Here is a 20,046-nt window from a genome sequence, read left to right as displayed (position 1 = left end):
ATTCCCACGGCTTGAGGCTAAAGCTGACTTCCTTGGAGGGATTATTATTACCGTAGAGTTGATCATAACCACGGTGGCTGCTTGGTGGGAGCATCACAAACCGCTGGGATGGAATGAGAGATTTCTTCATGCTACCCTGAACAGTTTAAGACTTATCAGTTGCTTATTTCTGGAATTTTCCTCTTCATATTTGCAGGCCATGTTTTACTATAGGTAAACAAAGCCATAGAATATGAAACCACCGACTAAGGGAGACTCCTGTACTGTCCCAAAGGGGCACGTCTTACATGTGGAGGAACAGGAAACAGGAAGGGCATAAGCAGAGACAGTGCAAGTAGAAACTTTGGTGTTTTGACCTGGGATGTCCAGGGAAGGGCTCAGGGAGGTGGCATCTGGACAGATGGTTGGAAGGGATGAGGGGACATGCGCTGATCTGGGCAAGAAGCATTTTCAGAAGATAGACAAAGGACAAAGGCGCTAAGGCAGGAGTATGGGTGCTTGTATTCAGCAAGCCAGTGAGCGAGGCTGGATGGAGCGAGGAAGGAGGGAGATACAGAAGAAAAGGGCTGGGAGGTGATGAGAAACCGAATTCCCAAGGACTTCGTCTCGGAGGGAGCTGGGCTTGGATTGGATGATTTTGAACAGGAGCACACACAACTGTTCTCATGTTTTACTGAGAGCGCTCTGGATTGAGACTTGACTGACAAGACAGCATGGCTAACAGCAGAAAAAAAAATGCAGGCTGATGCAGAGACCTGACGAGAAGGAATGATGGGGTGCAGCGTGGAGGAAGTGACAGTGAGGTAGAACCGGAGATAGGTTGAGAGCAGAAGCAAAGAGATGTCTGTAAGGGTTGTACAGGTGCCTCGAGAGAAAAGGACCATCCCAGGGATCGCCACAGTCTCTTCACTGAGATGGGGAAGACTGTGCGAGGATTGAGGTGGCAGCAGGATATTGCTAAATTTCAGGTGTGCATTTGAAGTCTGAGGAGATATTAATTAGGCAGTTGGAGATGTGTCTGAAGTAGGAGAGAACTGCAAGCAAGACTTTGCACTTGGGAATCATCACTGTGTGGGTGCCAGGAGTCACTAAGAGTGACGATGAAGAGAAAAATGGGAAAGATCCAAAGATTGCACCCTGGGGCTTTCCTTAAGGAAAAGAGGTTGAGATCCGCTGGCCAGGGGGATGGAGGAGGAAGGGCGAGAAGTGAGAGGTAGCAGTGATCTGGAGGCCAAGGGAGGAGGGATCAGTTACACCACAGCCACACACTGCTGGGAGGCCAGGGGTGATGATGTGGACTGAGCGATGACTGCTGTTTTAGGAATTCGGAGAACTGGTCCTTGGACAAGAGCAAATGCCAGTGAAGTGTTGGCAAACCCCTTGCAGTGGCTTTAAGAGGATTTTGGTGACAATTTAAGAGTAATTACGTTAAGACAGTTTTTTTTTTTTTTCCATAAAGAAAATGAGAAGCCAAGTATGGGTGTATAGGCTTTGTAAGCCTAACACTCAGAAGGCAGAGGCAGGAGGATTGTCATGATTTTGAGGCTAGCCTGGGCTATAGAGCAAGATCCTGTACCAAACAAACCCCACCCCACTCCCCACTCTTCTCAAAAAGAAAAGTGTGTGTGTGTGTGTGTGTGTGTGTGTGTGTGAGAGAGAGAGAGAGAGGGGGGAGAGGGGGAGAGGGAGAGAGGGAGGAGGGAGGGAGAGAGGAGCGAAGGAGAGAGGGAGAGTTCTTAAAATGTTGAAACAATGGCTTCTGCATGTCTGTGGGAACAAGCAGTGAGGACAGGGAAAGGTAGAAGGAACTGTAGTGGGTAGCCATTCCAGCTTGGTTCTGGAAGTTCCTACCCCATTGAGACTCTGGCAACTGTCACGCCTACGAGGCGGGCGAGGGGAGGCGCGGGGACCGAGAGCTGGATGGGCAGCGCTCGCTCTGGCGCTCTCTCGGTGCGGACACTGACCAGTGCAGATTGACTGTGTAGAGCTCTGGAGAACACCGCTGGACTGCATTACACCTTCCCCAGACCCTGCGACCTACCCATTACTTAATTTGTGAGTTACGCCATTAAATAAATATCCTTTTAACTACGTGGAGTGGCCAAAATAATTTCTCCAATAGGGAACTGGCAGGCAGGCTCTGGGCAGACATGGCTGTGGGGAGCTCGTCTGCAGTGAGTGGAAGCATCTTTGGGTCTACACCTCTGTGCTCATGTTGGCCATTTAGATTCCAGCTATCACCCTACAGTTAGTTTTAGTACTGGATTTGGGGAGAAATTGTGGGTTTACTTCACACACTTGACATTGAAACATTAATTTGAAATGTAATCAAATGGAGATAAAACTACTCATTATTTTTTGTCTGGTTTCTAGTGACACTTCATTATGTGATCAGAAGGTACAATATCTGAAGCCCTTTCTCTGGGTCTTCAGCAGGGTGATTTTAGTGTATTTAACCAGGTGGTCTTTTCAACAACCCCACACTGACAACCCTGATACCTGCCAGCCTTCAGACAGCCCCTGTTCTGTCCGAGTGACCCAGCACCCTGTGCAGTACAAGGACTGGGGTTCATCTGCCCATCATTGGGAATCAAAAGAGAAACCTATTTCCTGGAAAGTGTTCAGATGGAGGTGGAGGCCCTGTTCTGTTCATGTCCTTATTAATAAAGCCCCTTTGAGAATGCCTTTGCCCTGTAAATGCCTACGGAAGGAGGCGCTTTGCTGCGTGTTTGTGAGACTTTCTATTTAAATACACAAGTGGATGCCCATAATTAAACCCTACCACAATAAAAAATGGAATGTTATCTGGCTGTTTTTATGGCAGAAGAAATTAATCTCTATGTCTGACTTGCAGTGAATATCACAGGCCTGCGATTCAGGCTTTTTATTCCTCTTGAGTTGTGTTTGTGTGTGTGACTCTAAAGCATTTCCCCTCAGATATTGTCACCTGTACCCTGAGGTGGGGTGAGTCACTGCCAGTGGATCACTGGTGACACGGAGAAAACAAGACATACCTGTACCTTCAACAATATTGTCGTCTGTTGGCCCTCAATGGAACCTGAAATTCCCCATGTTGGGGAATTCTTCAGGAGTTAAAGCATTATTAATAATTCAAATTTGATCTGCCCTAATTTTAAGCAAAGTTTTAGTTGAACTGTTCCCTCCCAAAGTGGACTCCAGAGGGAACAGGCCTCAGGAGGGAGGAAGGGTTCTGGGGTTAGGCTGGGCCTTGGCCGGCGACCGTTGGTCAGTAAACAGACCATGACCTATGAGTTTAAGGGAGTTTCATTCTAGCAGGTAGAAGATCTCCCCAAGAAGGTGAAGGTGGATCAGCAGCTGAAGGTGCTTACTGCCAAACCTGGTGACCTGAGTTCAAGCTCTGGGGACCCACGTGGTGGAAGGAGAGAATAGATGCCCCTAAATTGTACACACACACACACACACACACACACACACACACACACACACACACACACACGACTTCGTGAAGTCTACAAATCTTCACCAAGTGCCTGTTGTTTGCCAGACCCTGGGAAGATATGGGGACACAGGGCTGAAGAGGACCCAGTTCTCTTCTTGAAGACCTTAACATGTCCTGGGAAGGTGGTCACAGAGGGTACTGCAGTGGTGGAACCTGGAGTTCCGTGTCTGGGGGACACAGAGGGTGGCTTCCATCCCCTGGACCTTTCCTCTTGTTCACACATTAGCGTTGGGCTCGCGAGGCAAAAGGGGCTTTGCTGTAGGCTACTGTTCCATGTCAAGCAGAAGGGGAAGCATTTGCCATGGTTCCACGCTGTTGTCAAGGTGCTTCCCTGGGAACAGAACTGGAACTCTTTTGAGCATCTGTGTGAAGGCAGTTGTGAAGATGAAAAGGCCCCGGCTGCATTGTTTATTAGTTCTGGACCTTGGACGAAGATTTTTTTTTTTTTTTTTGTTTTGTTTTTCGAGACAGGGTTTCTCTGTGCAGTTTTGCGCCGTTCCTGGAACTCGCTTTGGAGACCAGGCTGGCCTCGAACTCACAGAGATCCGCCTGGCTCTGCCTCCCAAGTGCTGGGACTAAAGGCGTGCGCCACCACCGCCCGGCTGGATGAAGATATTTAATTTCTCCGAGCCTTAATTTTCTTATCATTTCAGTGCGGTGCTCCCAACCCTGTTTACCTCAGCTTTAGCGTAGCCTGACTCCAGTGCAGCTGGCTGATGATGACATGGGCTTGTCTGGACACTTGCCTAATAAAGGCCCCGACGATGGGAAGGGAAGCAGAAAGACTCAGCTCAGCTTTATGTGAAAGGGAACATCGAATGCATCGTTTATGAAACAATAAAGCACGCCGCGCAGGTCCTTCGGCGTTTGTGTCCAGTTCGCTAGGTGGCTCTTCTGGTTTGCTGGCCAGAGAATTGAGCTTCCAGGATTTGGGTGACAGCATAGCTCGGAGCGTGCTCCCCACACTGTATCGTTCCCGGTGGCCGTGCGATCTCACTCGGAGACTGGAAATGTGAAAGGACAGTTCACTGAGCAGCGCTATTAATGGGAGCGCTGTGTTTGTGTCGGGCTTTGTGTGTGCTGTACGGAAGGCACGGGGTAATCAGATGCTTCAGATACATGTCTAGACAGGGCAGGGCTGCGGAGCACCTCACCCCTGGGAAACGCTACAGGTCACTTGTTTGTGATCAGGAATGGCTCCCCTTCATCAACAAATTCAGTGTGAGGTTAGCGCTACGGTGCGAGGTTTATAACCAGCAGGGACATCAAAGCTGATGCAATTTGACAGGACCGACGGTTTGTCCAACTGGGCTAGGACTGACTCTGCCTGGTGTGGCCTGATTTGAAGTGCTGAAAGGGATGGATGTCTTCCAAATAGTTTTCTGCCATCTGGCTGTGGGCCTGGATTCTGGACTTCCTAGAATCAGGGCTTTGGGTTACGTCATTCTGATTCAAAAGGGCTCCTCCAAATTCGAGTTATTCCTTGAAAGAGTTACATGTTGTGATCTCAGGAGTGTAATGGGGAAGCACATTTTAGGACAGGTAGGCTCTGAGGGTGAGGCAGTAGGAAATGCTTTGAGGTTTGGGGCAGAGTATATTTCATGGGGGAGGGTGTGCCTAGATGGAGAGGGGGAGAGGGCAGCTGGAGGTGTTCTGATGCCTTAGAGCCGTGGTTCTCGACCTTCCTAACGCTGCGGCCCTTTAATACAGTTCCTCATGGTGTGGTGACCCCCAACCATACAATTATTTCATTGCTACTTCAGAACTGTAATTTTGCTACTCTTATGAATCATAATGTAAATATCTGATATGCAGGTTATCTGATACACGACCCCCAAAGGGGTTGCAACCCACAGACTGAGAACCACTGCCTTAGAGTCTGGACAGGGGAAAGGGACAGTGGATGTCTGTGTGGGTGGAGCAAGAGACATTGGTTACCTACACCGCAGCCTTCACGCACTCACACAGAAATCTCATTATTTTGAACAAAGGTAAAAGTATCTCGAAACCAGCCACTTTCTGGTTACTTGCTTTGGTACTTTCTGGTACTGGAGATGTCGTCAGCCTCAGAGTAAGCCGATAGAGTCACATTCTTCCTTTGTCCCCGTGTTGGCTCCCTCCCAGCATCTAATGGTCTCCGTAGCCCCTAGCCTCTCAAATCCATTAGCATCCGTGGCAATCTACTCATTGCAAAGTGCTGTGAGATTATCTATAAAGCTTCATTCTTGGTACCCCAGAGAGACTCTCAAAGCTAAGGGCCAGCTGAACTTGGACAGTTCAAACTTCAGCCGGTAGCTTCCTGAGAAAGCTCATGTAGTGGTTGCTGCTGTCAGCTACGGAGAAGGCTGCATGCTCACCGGTTAGTCCCGGTGATGGCTAACATTGTGCATCTTCCAATCAGGCTTACACCTCGAGCAGCTTTATGGATGCCTAGCTTGCTCAGTCAAACGCTTCCTTGTCAGTGTTTCTTAAACTACTGCTTTGGAGCCAGCTACATGCTAGCATTTTTATCAGAAGTCTGAGCGGGAGGTTCTGTGATTTGTCCAATTTTAAAATCGCGAAGGAAAAAGAGGGCAGATTTAAACTTAGAGATACCAGCTTCCCCCCTGCTACTCTATGCTGCTGCTGAATGCGTTTCCTATCCCTCTGCGGAGAAAACAATAGTTTCTAGAAAGATAATAGGCAAGCCTAGGGGACATTTCCCCAGAGGCCCTTCCCCACGAGGCCGTGGGAACGCACATAGCACAGAAAACAGCGTGGAGAAAGGGTGCTGGAGACACATTCGAGATGCAGAGGAATGCCACATGTTCGCATGGCTTGCCTGGTCTTGCTTCGACTCCTCAGGGGCGGTTAGGGTCTGCTTCTGCCCCCCCCCCCCCCCCCCCCCGTCTTTGCAGCGGATGAGCCTTAGCAGCTGAGCAGCACTGTGTGGTCTCTCCTCTATCGCACGCCAGTCATTCTCTGTCTGCTTAGCTGTGATTTCGGCTTTCTTCCCCGGCTCAGTTCATATCCTCCCTCTATGCTCCTTCTGACTGCTCTGGGTAAATGTCCTCCCAAGTTTCCAAAGACATTTCTCCTTCCATCCTGCCCTTTGGATCATGCTCTGCCACTCAGGTCTCAGCAGTGACAATAGAAGTCAGCTGTTAAGCCCCAAACCCCAGGGATCCTCAAGTCCCACTTTGCTTTCAATGGTGTTGATGCTGCTGGCCATAGCTCTGTGGTCCCTGTACATAGTGAGCACAGCTCTGTGAGCCTCGTGGACCAATTTTCAGAGTGTGGGTGGAGTTCACTGGTGCTGTGCCCCGAGTCCACCCAACGGGTCAAGCTGCCACCCTCAGAGTCTTGCCAGGACTAGGAAGCTGTTGCTTCTTGTCTCAGTGCTAGCGGGTTAGTGTGACTGATGTTTTAATGTTGGGAGGCATCTCTAGGAGCATCATAGGAGTTGACTGCCTACTGAGGGGAGGACCTGACCCACTTGCTTCCACTCTTTTGGTTTAGCTTGGCCTCTAGTGCAATACTAGTGCACTGGTTCTCAACTTGTGGGTCACGACCCCTTTGGCAAACTTCTTTCTCCAAAAATATTTACATTACTATTCATAACACTAGCAAAATTACAGTTATGAAGTAGCAATGAAAGTGATTTTATGGTTGGGGGGTCACCACACCATGAGGAACTGTATTAGAGGGTTGCAGCATCGGGAAGGTTGAGAACCACTGTCTAGTATGTGTTCTCTTGCTGTTGGTTATCACACATGTGCAGATCTAGGTGATGGCCAAACTGATTCTCCTCACACTGGAGTGTTTCAGCGGCAGGACAGCTTGGCTCCTGGACATGGTGCTGTGAGGAAATGTCTTGGCCATGCAAGAGATTGCTCAACTCCTCTTTCTAGTCCCTAAGGTTGAACATTGTTTCTTGTGTGGGTGGGGTCCAGGTGAGTGTTCTCTTTTATGGAGGAGGGACATCTATATAAATCATCTCACAAGCTACAGGCATCATCCTTGGGGTAGCTATGAATGTGAATTGATCACATATTGTGGCCCCATCTCTGGAAATCAGGAGTATTTATGGTCCTGAGTCAAGTCCTCATCCAAGCTCTTGACAGGTTGTATGAGACCAGGTACCACTACTTTGTCTCTACCTTGATTTTGTACCAATAAACAGACTCCTTAGTGCCATTCTTGGCTAGATGTGAGTGGACATCATTTATTATTATTTATTATCATTCAACCCTTGTTGATCTGACCTGGCCTTAGATGAGTTCTTCTGCAAGGTGACCCTGTGCTTAGCAGCCATCTCAGTCCAACCAAGAAACCATTGTTAAAGATCTTAGGGACAGTGTTTTAATGATATTGTAGTTTTGGTTCGAAGCTTGGGTAATGACAAGGACAAGGTAATGGGTTGTAGAGAGACAGCCCCTGTGAGCTAGTGAGGTTCCTGAGGGATCAGTGACACATAGTATTTCCAATTTAACTCACTACCGGCTGACTCTTAGATGGAGTGAGGCAAGATTGGCTCTGCCCACGGTTAAGACAATTGGCTAACAGACTTCTTGACTTCTGCTCCCATCATGACCTCCCTTAACTCATCTTACTTGTATTTAATAAAACTAAGCATACACTGAGTATGGAACCATGCTTCAACCATGCAAATGATTCTCATAGCTCACATAGGGCAGGAAGTCAACAATCCCAGTGAATTGTGGGAGTGACATACTGGATAGTCTTTCCTGGGGTAAGGATGGAGAAATCATCTAGTCCTTTATGATACAAACTTATACTCAACCTAGAACCACTTTTTAGATTGTTTTTGCAAACTTACATACCTTATGCCCCAGCCAACCTTATTTTTCTGGGAAAATGGAGTAGGGTGGTTAGACTCCCTTTTCTGTAGATCTAGAGAGCTCTGGCCCGGTTTCAGGAAGGGGAAATGATAGTTGTGTGATAAAGGCTATCCCAGTGACTTGCCCAGAACAAAGGGGACCTGATCCAACTGTCTCTATTATTTGGAAGCAGCAATCCCCTAAAATCCTCTAATTGCAGTTGTCCTACAAAATAGAGACATCAGGACCCCTTGTGACCAGCCACCCTACTAGAAATCAGAGCAGTGAAGTTGCTCTTTCTCTCTCCCGTGCGTATCCACATCTTTCTAACTATGTCAACATTACCAGAAAATTCACCGCCCCTTTTCAGGGCCGTTTGCCTTGCCCTTCATCACACTCAGTGGTTTTCTCTCCTCCAACTCTCCAGCTTCTAACCTGGGACTGACTCACTTTGCTGTTTATGGCCTTGCCTCATCCCTCACACCTCACACTTTTCAGTTTCTCTGGCAGTGAACCTTGTTTTCCTTTTGACTACAATTCAGGCTCTCTTCTGTCCAGACAGCTTCTATTTTTGATTAAAAACACAGCAGATCTTTTCTGTCCCAGAGAACACCTCCTAGCAACAGTATGTTGTCAGATCCACCTTTATGTGACTGGGAAAGCCCCAGGGCAAGAGAGGAAGGTTGGAGAGGGGAGTGTGGTGATATATTGTGTACCCTAATAAAATTTGCCTGAAGATCAGAGAACAGAACAAGACACTAGATTAGACATAGAGGCCGGGCAGTGGTGGCACACACCTTCAATCCTAGCACTCAGGAGGCAGAGATCCAGAGCCACCCTGGACTACATGAGATTGACTCAGTCTAGGAGAGAAAACAGAGCCAGGCAGTGTGGCACACATTTTTAATCCCAGTACTGGGAAGCGCACACACCTTTAATCCCAGGAAGTGATGTGGGCAGAGAAAGGTGTATAAAGGTGTGAGGAGACAGGAACTAAAGGCTTTTCGGCAGGAGTGTCCCTTTCAGCTAGAGGCTTTTTCAGCTGAAGCCTTTTTGGTTGAGGAGACTCATTCGGCTAGAAGTCTATGAGGTGAGGTGAGATGTGGCAGTGGCTTGTTCCTTTGTCTCTCTGATCTTTCAACATTTACCAATATCTGGTTCTGGGTTTTTATAAAGACGGTTAGAATTCATGTTACAGGAGAGTGAGTAGAATATGGAGGGAAGGAGTCAGGGGAGGAGAAGAGCTCATCCCCTCTTGAATCCTTAGTTCACCTGGGGCATATGTTAAAAGTGAATGCTAATTATTTTATAGCCAAGCTCTTAAGATCTGTTTAGCTTGACTAAAAAGGTTAAAAGAAATGATAGGAGCTTTTTAAGTGTACGATCCCATTTTGACTTCACACTGCTGCTCTCTGTTCCACCTGAAATGTCTTTGTAACTTTGCTGACAAGGGAATGCTTTCCTTCCTTCCATCTGTCTTGCTTTGGGGTCCGGGCTGTCCTCCAACTTGCAGTCTCCTCACCTCAGCTTTCTGAGTGCTAGGATTCCAGGGAGGCATCACCACAACTAAGCACAAATGAATGTCTTCCAACAAGCAGTTCTATTTTATACCTTAGTTAACTGTTCAGTGAGTACTCAGATTTAATGAGGTTGGTGATGCTGTGAAGCACCTTGACAGATAATCCTTTAACTGGCTGGAGAAGCTGCACTAAGTGGCAAGTCCTTGCACAATAATTGTCGTTTATCAACATGGTAGATTTGGTATTTCCTGCCCTGCTTATGCCTACTCTTGGGAAACCATCCCTATCCCTGCCAGAAGCATTGACTTGGATGGCCATGTTTGTACTACGTGAGCTCCACTACAGGTGATTAGACTTGAACTTGATATAGTAGGTCCATCAACTTGACAATGATGGTAAAGATACATTGTTGAAAATTGAATCTAAAGGTCAAAGTATTCATAGTCACTGGTGGACGCCAGTTGCATGGGTGAGTGGCGTTGTAGAGAGGCTGCTTGGTAGAGAGGAGGATGCATCTGGAAGGAGTGTGTTAAGAGACGTGGAACAGAAAGAGAGTGATGGACCTTGATGGAGCTCCCAGTAGCTCAGCTCTGGACTCCTGAAAGCCTGTTGAACTTCATTTCTTCCTCTTGCTGTCCATTAAACGACCTCTTAGATGCCATACCTGTGACTTTGTCACCCTTTTCTTTCTCAAATTTATTTTTTATGTGTATGTCTGTGTGAATGAATGTTTTCTCTCTCTCTCTCTCTCTCTCTCTCTCTCTCTCTCTCTCTCTGTGTGTGTGTGTGTGTGTGTGTGTGTGTGTACATGCTTGAGCATGCACAGAGGCCAGAAGAAGGCTTTGGAATCCTTGGAGCTGGAGTTACAGGTGGTTGAGAGCCGAGTAACATGGGCACTGGGATCCAAACTCAAGTTCTCTAGATTAGTACATGTTCTTAAGTGCTGAGCCATCTCTCTAGCCACCCCCAGCCTTTTTAAAAAACAAGATGCTTCTATTAATTATACTCCTTAAACTGTGACTAAAATAAACAACTACCCATGTGTTGCCAGCAGTGATTTCAGAGAGTCGAAAATGTACATCTTGGTAGCTAAGCCAAGGGTGGAATGTTTTCTAGTTGTTTGTTTTGAAGTAGAAGTAGTTTTTAATGAAAACCTTTTACCTTTGCTCTTGTGGTTGAGTACTTAGGACACTCTGTCTGCCCACCCATTCTTCCCTGTGAGATGGAATTGTTTTTTTTTTTTTTTTTTTTTTTTATGGTGTTCTTTAGAAACTCTGTTGGGAAAAGATGCCTGACAACTTAAGCTCACATCAAAGCCCCAGAATGCTCCTGCAAGCTTGTAATGGTGGATTTTACGGTTGTTTGCATTACACACCTAATCTCAATGGCTCTGTCAACAAATCTGATGCCCAAATAATTAGAGATTTTTATGGCTGGGGAAACTGTAAATGTTGAGCACAGGAGGAGGGTAGGGATGGGAACGAGGCAGTTCACATCTGCTTCATCTCCAGCAACTGAAAGTTTCCCCTGAACCAGATTTAATTCTGCTACCCAAAGTGGCATTATCTGGGTGGAGAAGTGTAAACAGTGGGCACCCTGAGAATGGAGCTTTGGCTGTAGTGTGTTTTTTCTTAACAAGTTAAAAGAAAGGACACTGTGTTTATTAAAAACATAAATCAAGTCTAGGCCAAACATTGAAAGTCAAGTGAAATGCTCTGTGGAAGGGTTTTTTTTTTTTTCTTGTGAGGATGGATAGAAAAGAACATCAACTTGGAAGAAGACATGTGGAGAATGAAAGAGAGACATTATTTACAGTGACTCCCAATCAAACTCTGAACCCAAACCATCTGTGTTCACCGAACTCCAACTCTACTACTGGGCAGCTGTAGACATTGGACATTATTTAATTTATTGGTGCCTCATTTTCTGTATATATAAAGTGAGAATAATAATCAGAATGATATCCACCCCTTAGGATCACTACCAAGATTAAAGGAATCAATGCATATAACATGCATAAGGCAATATCTGGCCTAGAGTAAGTACTTAGAAAATGCTAATTATTACTGTTCTGCAAGACATCAGATGGTGTCAGTAAGACCAGGAAGGTGCCTGGAATTAATCCTACATGTGTATATGATTTTACTGATGAAGCAAAATCCAATACATTTACTCTGATTATTTTCTGTGTGTACATTGGCTAATAAAGAAAGAATATTCAAAACAAAAGCAACATCTCTGAGTTAAATGAGACAGCTAAAGAATACACATTCTTCTTAGTAGTCCATAGAACTTCTCTAAAATAGATCAGGTAACCGGACACAAAGCAAATCTTAACAAGCATAAGAAGACTATAATAACTCCTTGTCTTCTCTCTGACTGCAGTGGACCAAATCTAGAAAACAATAGCAAAGAAGCTACAGAACATGCAGAAACTCAGGGAGATTAAAGATAACACTACTGGACAATGAACAGGTTCTTGAATGAGTCGAGAAGGCAATAAAGTTCCTAGAGTTGAATGAAAAGGAAATCACACGTACCAAAACACATGGATCCCGTGAAAGCAGTCCTTCCAGAACTTGAGATTTCCAAGTGCACATAAAGAAATCAGATCAAGTGTAAATAACTAGCATTGCACATCAGGGCCCTGGGAAAATAAGAGCAAGCCAAACCCCAAGCAGCGAGAGAAATAAGCTCAGGGAGGAAATTAATGGACTAGGAATGAAAAAAGAGAATTCCTGAATCAATGAAATGAAAAAATTGCTTCTGGAAAGATGACCAAGACCAACAAACTCTTAACCAAAATGAAAGAGAGACCCAAACCAATAAAATTAGAGATGTAAGGGCAGACCTTATTATACATACCAGTAAAATTCAGAATACTATCAGGATATAACTTAAAAACTTATAATGTACTAAATTATTAAATTTCATTAAAGATGAGATAAATAATATCAGACCTATATACCCCACCCCGCTAGAAGGGCAGACATTAAGAAAATCAGCAGGAGTCAGTGCTGGTGGATGTGGACTGAAGAGAATCTTAGGCACTGCTGGTGGAGAGCTGAATTGGTGTGGCCACTGTGAGAGTCAACATGGAGGTTTCTCCAAACAGATATCCCATATGACTCGGCCACATATTCCTGGGTACTTAGCCAGAGGAATCCAACCTAATGTATCACAGAGATACTCACACAGCGGTTGTTTATTATAGTATTGCTCACAGTAGCTAAGCTATGGAGCCAACCAAGGTGTCCAGCAATAGGGGAGGGGGTAAGGAAAATGTGTGAATATTCAGTAGGGCTTTTTTTTTCCCCAAACCCATAAAGAACTAAGCTGTATTGTTTGCAGGAAAATGGATGAAACTGGAGATAATTGTATGGAGTAAAGTAAGCCAGTCTCAGAAAGACAACTATTGGTTGGTTTTCTCTAACTGTGGCTCTTACACAGAAAGAAAGACAGACAGACAGACACACATACACACAGACACACATACACACACACAGAGCTATGATATAAAAGTAGAAGTAAAACAGCTTAGGGGACCAGAGGGGCTAATGGGAAGGAGAGAGGAGTCATGGGAGAAATGTCCTCAACTATGGTAGTATACTTGTAAAAAAGTCAAAGGAAAGAGGACCCATAAAAGGGCAGCTGAAATGAAGATGGGAAGAGGGACTTTTGCTCTCAGCTGTAGCGAATGAAGCCTGGATGCACTGGATGGGCAGGAATGATAAGAGTAGCTGGTTTATGAGAGTGTGGAAATCAGCTGACACGGACGTGAATGCTTGAACAGGCTCCTAGACTTCTTACACTGAATGGTTCAGTTATGGAGCTCACCAGCTCAGGCATGTCATGAGCAATCTGGATGAAGCCTTGACCACCATGGTCAGGAATGGCTGTATAGAGCCTGAGTATGGTCCAGTCTATCCCCTGTGGGCAGCTTATGCGGTAAAGTACTTTCCCAAGCACCTCGGGCCTTCCTCACTTATTTGATTTCCACCATTTATTGAGTTTTTCCATGGCAAGGCTCTGTTGGGAACCACAAGATGAGAAAAGTGGGTCGCATGGTATTTTCTGATTTACACTGCCACCCAGAAACACTGAACTAACTTCATTTTTCAAGATTACTATATTCGATTCACTTTTGCCGGTAATGTTTTGAGAGGAAAAAGTTCCAACAGTTCACCCCTGTGTTGTGGACAGGCGAAAGAATGCAAGTTCTATTTTTAAAAGTGTTTTGTGCTCATAGCCAGGCTGCTCTCCTGTGTCAACAGGAAGTGTTTCTTCATTTGCTTTTGTTTTTCTTTACATTTTGGTGACACTGAGGACTGAACCCCGAGCCTTGCACGTAAAGTATACACCTGCCCCCCACCCCCAGCACCTCTGCCCTTTATCTTTTTTTTAAATACTAGTTGTTTATTAAAAAAAAAAAACATTTCAGAGAAGTTAGTTGAGAGAGCATCTTTGTCATCTTCATCTCCCCATTGCTAAGGTCTTTGCTTGCCCTACAGATACAAGTTCTTTTCTTTTACTTACTTCTCACTCTTCGCCCTCCTCTGTGTATATTTGACCCCAGACCCTTCATTTTTATAAGATGTTTTGCTTTCCTCCTAGAGTTCGTAATTGCTCTATTCTTCTGGGTATCTAGCCAAATTCATCGTCAGAGTTTCCAGGCTTCCAGCCTATCAGTGTTACTCTTGGAAGCAGCCAGACATAGCAGATGACTTACCAGTTCCCCCTCCCTGTTACCCCAGAGACCCAGCGTCCACAGTCCTTTATTCCCCTGCTCCATCGGGGGCCAGTTGCTCTGTTGTCTGGCAGTTTTATAACGACAGTATTCAGTGAGGATGTGTATGTGGTGTCTTCTTTCTAGACCCCGCTGGTAGCCCCTTGCAAGTAATTTCATATAAGCAGCACGGGAAGGCGTATTTTAAGCTGCCTTCGCTGCCCAGCTGATCAGATTTACATAGGAGGGTGAAGGAAATGCTCTCAAAATGGGAACATCGCCACATCTGCATCCTGGAAGTTGTTTATTAAAAGCAGGATGTGCTACCGTACAATTCAACTCCTATTTCTTCACATGCATATTAATTTCAGATTAAGCTATCTGAATTGTATTCCAGATTATCACTAAGAAAAAATGTCTAGACAATCAATTTCTTATTATTGTCAAACTCACAGTGGTGGTCGCCATTGAGTTTTTATTTTATTAATTTTTTTTTTTTTTGAGACAGGGCCGTACCATGTAACTCTGGCTGGCCTGGAACTCACTATGTAGACCAGGCTGGCCTTGGACTCACAGAGATCCCCCTGCCTCTGTTTTCTTGAATGCTGGGATTAAAGACATATATAACCATGCCTGAAATCACTGAGTTTTACAGATTAGTTCAATATAATTTGAAAACATCTATTTTTAAAGCATGATGCAAAACTTGTCTTTCCAGACTGTTTATTAGCTGCCTGAGAAGCAGTCGGGTATGAAAGAGGAGGGAGTTAGGTATGTTTGTCCTAGGAATAGCCAGAACAGCCAGTCCTACACATCTACATACACAACATATACAGAATATTTAGCTGCTTCTTCTGGTTTTGGTGCGTGCGTGCGTGCGTGCGTGCGTGCGTGCGTGCGTGCGTGTGTGTGTGTGTGTGTGTGTGTGTGTGTGTTACTAGGGATTGAACTCAGGGCCTTGTACATGCTAGACAGATACTTTCCCACTGAGCTGTATCTCTCATCCCTTCTTTGTGTATTTTCACAGTAGGCAAAGCGTATTGCTGAGGTAGAAGTTATGGCTGTTGCAACTGATGATTAAGCTTTCTTATGGGGCCTTGTTGTCAAGCAGGCAAATTAGTGTTTTCCTCCATGTCTTTGAATGCTGACTTACTGGAGGAGGGCACTTCTTCATTGTGTTTCAATGAAGGAAAACCATTCCTTTCTGAACTGATTCATTTTTTTATGTTTCCTCAGAACATCACTGGAAGAAAAATTGTGACTTTTTAATGTTAATTACATTTGTTTTTAGACAGTTTCACACATATAGTCAATACACACCAGCCACTCTTAACTCAGTTGGTAGAATAGCTTGCCTACTATGCACAGAGTCCTGGGTTCAAGTCTCTGCGGTATAAACCAGGTGTGGTGACACATGACTGGAAAAAAGTGTTTTTAAATTCATGTCTTGTTTAAAACACTCAGCCCTGGATAATCTTTATAAGTGGAGATTGAATCCATGTAATCAAATCTTTCTACCTGAATGCACTGCTCTTGGAATGCCCCTGGCCTCTGCCTGGGCCTGTAACTTTGAAGCAATTACACATCTCAGGATGGGCCACACCTTCAACCTTCCTTTTCTGTCCTCAGCAGTATTGTCTACTGAGAGCTGTGGACAGATACATGAGTGGTGCATCCTGGGGGGCAGGTGCCTTTGGTCCTTGTTTCCCCCAGTTTCAGAATTGAATTGCATGTGGCTTCCACTGAGGACTGGGTGGAGACAGAGGAATTCAGACTGGAAATTATGGAAGGATTCCTTTCCTTGTGACCCAGTGGAAGAGACTTCATCTTTGACTCCTGGTGTTTCTCTGTGTTAAGAGGGTGCTAGTGGATGGTGCAGTGGTTCATTTTTATCTGCGTTATATGATTACCTCCTCCAGATTACTGTGTACAGTTGATTCTAAATCTATTCTGTAGGTTACTGTTTAGCGTCCTACAGCTTTGGACCCTTGAAAACAACTTAGTTTCCCATTTGCATGTGTTGGGTGTGGACTTTCCTGACACTTGAAGTTCTACTGTATTCCTGGAAGTTTACCCAGAATAAACATATTGAATCAGCCAACTGACTATGAAAACTTTTGATCTCTTTCCTCAGTTAAACTTCACACTACGTCTCTCTGCGGAACAGCTCAAGTGTCTCCTAGATGAGTGTGTATCCCAACAGAAATGCAACCCTCTTGGCCTTTCTTCTGAAAGAGAAGACAAAGATATTGATACAGCACGTGGGCCCCCACAGCTTTGCCCATCCACCCCCTGTGAGTTACTAGATGAGTCCGAAGCCAAGGTCCAGAAAACCCGGCTAGATGATGCAAAGAGGCCCGAGAAGGAGGGATGTGGTTCTGCTGTAGGCTCCTATCTCATCAAAGCCTTGGCTGGGCACTACAAACCGGAAGCTCTCATCATTGAAGTGGAGACCATGAAATGCCTCCATTTCTCCAAGGAGGGGGCTTTCGACGATGCAGCAGACTATTTTATGTCAAAGACCATTGGCATTGGGAGACTAAAAAAGCCCCCTTTCTTGGATGATCCCCTGGATGACATCAATGTGGACTCCTCCTCAGATGACCACCCGCCGAAACTCTGCCATCCAGAGAAACCAGTAGTAGGTAGGCTGGAGAGCATGTATTTTGTGAATATTTCTCAGAATCATCTCAACATAAAGATATTATGAGTTAAATTAGATGAGAATGCAGTGATGCACCTCTGATGTAAGCCCAGATGCTGTCATTAGGAGCTTGCAAACCTAGGTGCGTATTTATCAGTGTTCTTAAGAGGCCAAGGAGAGGTTAACACTCTTCTGAGTGTATTATCCTTCATTATAATTCTGATATCCAGAAAACATTGGTTTTAGAGAAAAAGAGAAAAGTATTTTGAATCTTTAAAAAGATTTCAACCTTTAGTGATTAAAATTTTCTTTCAGGGTTTGTAAAATACCATGCTCAGATGTGAAATACCTGCCCAGATCACTCTTACATTTCCAGATATGATGCCATGGTTCAGTCTTGCATTTTACAATAGTACAGTGGCATAGGAGTCAATCACTATGGGTAGATTTTAATATGAACAAGTATTAAATTACTAATTCGTGTCAGAAATTGATGTCATAATTTGTGAGCCTATTTAAACAGCTTAAACTTTAATCTCTAATGTAGTCTACTTTAAAGCCCATTATCTATCTATCTATCTATCTATCTATCTATCTATCTATCTATCTATCTATCTATCATATGTCTCTATCTGTTCCCTTTCAGGTCTATGACTGGTTGATCTTGAACTAACACTCTGGTCCCATGTTTCTACCTGACTTCCAGGCAACTTGACAACCCCACACTCATTTCTTCGTCTTTCCCTTTTAACTCCCATTTCTCTCCTGATTCCTGTTTCTTTAATCACTTAGGCTCAAAATCAGAGTCAATATTGAGTTGGATAACATTATAGAAGGAACAGTGAATGCTGGGGAGATGGGAGGTGGAATTAAAGGTCAGCCCCCAAGGGTGAACTGCCCTTCACTGGGTGGGATTTGACCACTGCACAGAGAAGGACTAAAATTTACAAAGCACAGGGAATGCATGTCCCTTTCTTATCTGTCCCAGCTCCCTCTACATCCTGGTTTTCCCTGTTCCCATCCCCCAGCTTGGGCAAATACCTAGAAGTGGAATTGCCAGGCCTATGGTAACCTTTTGAAGAATTGACAGTTTTTGATCCCACGTCCTACAGCTTTCTCCTTATTCCCCTTTTATTGTCTTCTCTTATTTGATTTCATTGTGGTTCTACCTTTTTTGCTAACTTTTCTATCGAAGGTAGAAAAATATGCCCCATTGGTGGAACAATTCTTCCCCCTCTCTTTTAAGAGGAAAAAGGCGATTGGCCTCATCTGTCCTCCATGGAGCATTTACTTTGGGCTTCAGTCTACTCCTCAGAAACTTAGTAGAAAGCAAAAAGGTAATTTTGATGTCTTCCCCTAAATCTTCAGTCTTTCAACCCTCGATTGTTTTCTGAACTATAACTCCAGGGAAGACAGATGCCTTCTTTTTCCCTGTGGACTTGTCTGCAGTCTGTGGTGACTATTCTATAATAATAGGCTGTGGTCATTGTATTATACAGCGGAATGAATGACTTAATGCTTAATAGGCTGAATGATTTTTCTTAATTATGCATGTGTTTCTGATTGATGATTTTTCTTACTTATGCATATGCTTCTGATTGTATAATCACTGTGACTATTTTGTTAGCAGATGAACAGGAGGCTGGAGTTGCTGTGGATGAACCAGAAGAACATGAAGCATGACTTTCTGGGGTTTAAGCTTAAGAAAGTTGGAAATCAAGTTGCATTATATATATTTTTCTTGAATTCTTTGTATTCAATGAATGCATCATAGAGACTATTCTTCAAATGATTTCAACATTTGAATTCCCTTCTTTGCTGATTACATTCATTCCTTTGGTAATTTTGAAACTTGGAGTATAAATGCTTGTTGGTTTTTATTCATTGAAATTCATGGGAAAATTGTTTACAAATGTATTGTTAATGTTACAATCTCAAGGATACTTTATAAAAACCAACACTGTAACATACACAAGGTCTGTGTTAAGTGTGGCACACAGGAATTTGTTGCTCTATATTTGATTTTTTGGGGGCAGTGCCGGGGATTGAACTTAGGGCCTTGTGCATGGAGGCAAACACTGTCACTAAGTTGACCCTCCAGCCCACTGCGTTGGGCTTACATGTTTCAACTCTATCTGATTCAGGTGAATGTGGCCACCGTGGCTGTTTGTTCTGCCTCTGATTTCCCTTCTCTGTGCCTGTCTACTGTTTGTCCATAAGTACAGCTCGCCTCGGGGAGAAACGAGTTCCCATAATAAAGAAAGGAGAGCAGTCTGCTCCCTTGTTAGTGAAGCTCCCTTTCTTTTCTTTCTTTTTTAAATAAATGCATTTTGAAATAGTTTATTTATTTTTATTTTAGGTACATTAGTATTTTGCCTGCATGTATGTCTGTGTGAGAGAGTTGGATCCCCTGGAACTGGAGTTACTGACAGGTGTGAGCTGCCATGTGGGTGCTGGGAATTGAACCTGGGTCCTCTGGAGGGGCAGCCAGTGCTCTTAACCACCGAGCCAGATGATATCTCTCTTAAATTGGGTGTGATGGATTATTTATTACTCTCAGTCTGTTATGTTCCTGTGGAATGTGGGCCTTTTAGTATGCAGGAAATAAAGGTGAACCTTATTAAAAGAAAGCCTGTAGCACTATTTCAAGAGAGAATGTTTGTCCAGTTCTGAGTCTGTAATCTGATCTCGTGAGAAGCTTTTATGGCCTCACGTGTATGTTGAGTTGGCTTCCTCATAGATGCAAGACTAGTTCATTCCTAATTCACAATAAGCTTATTGTGGCCCTGGCTTTAATACAGTTTGGATTACTGCATGTACAGTATTGTTCATTTTGTCAGCACACCTTTGTGTGC

At 44.5% G+C, this 20,046-nt stretch overlaps 1 protein-coding gene across 3 annotated transcripts in view; it reads left to right on the top strand.

The window, feature by feature from the left end:
• Window positions 1-19,487, top strand: part of Fsip1 (fibrous sheath interacting protein 1) — a 127,662-nt gene extending 108,175 nt beyond the window's left edge. For 2 of the 3 annotated variants that reach the window (XM_037205108.1, XM_037205107.1), the window contains exons 11-12: window positions 16,682-17,192; window positions 18,819-19,487. In XM_037205108.1, coding sequence (XP_037061003.1) covers window positions 16,682-17,192; window positions 18,819-18,874 — 567 coding nt within the window. In that variant the 3' untranslated portion in view covers window positions 18,875-19,487. The remainder of the gene's footprint in view (window positions 1-16,681; window positions 17,193-18,818) is intronic. The other variant, XM_028888072.2, reaches the window with a different exon arrangement.
• Window positions 19,488-20,046: the final 559 nt, after the last annotated feature.

The sequence above is a fragment of the Peromyscus leucopus genome, chromosome 4 (genome assembly GCF_004664715.2).
Source record: "Peromyscus leucopus breed LL Stock chromosome 4, UCI_PerLeu_2.1, whole genome shotgun sequence".
In the NCBI taxonomy this organism is placed as follows: Eukaryota; Metazoa; Chordata; class Mammalia; order Rodentia; family Cricetidae; genus Peromyscus; species Peromyscus leucopus.
The sequence above is the reverse complement of the archived record's forward strand: the minus strand, read 5'-3'. Positions and strand labels throughout refer to the sequence as shown.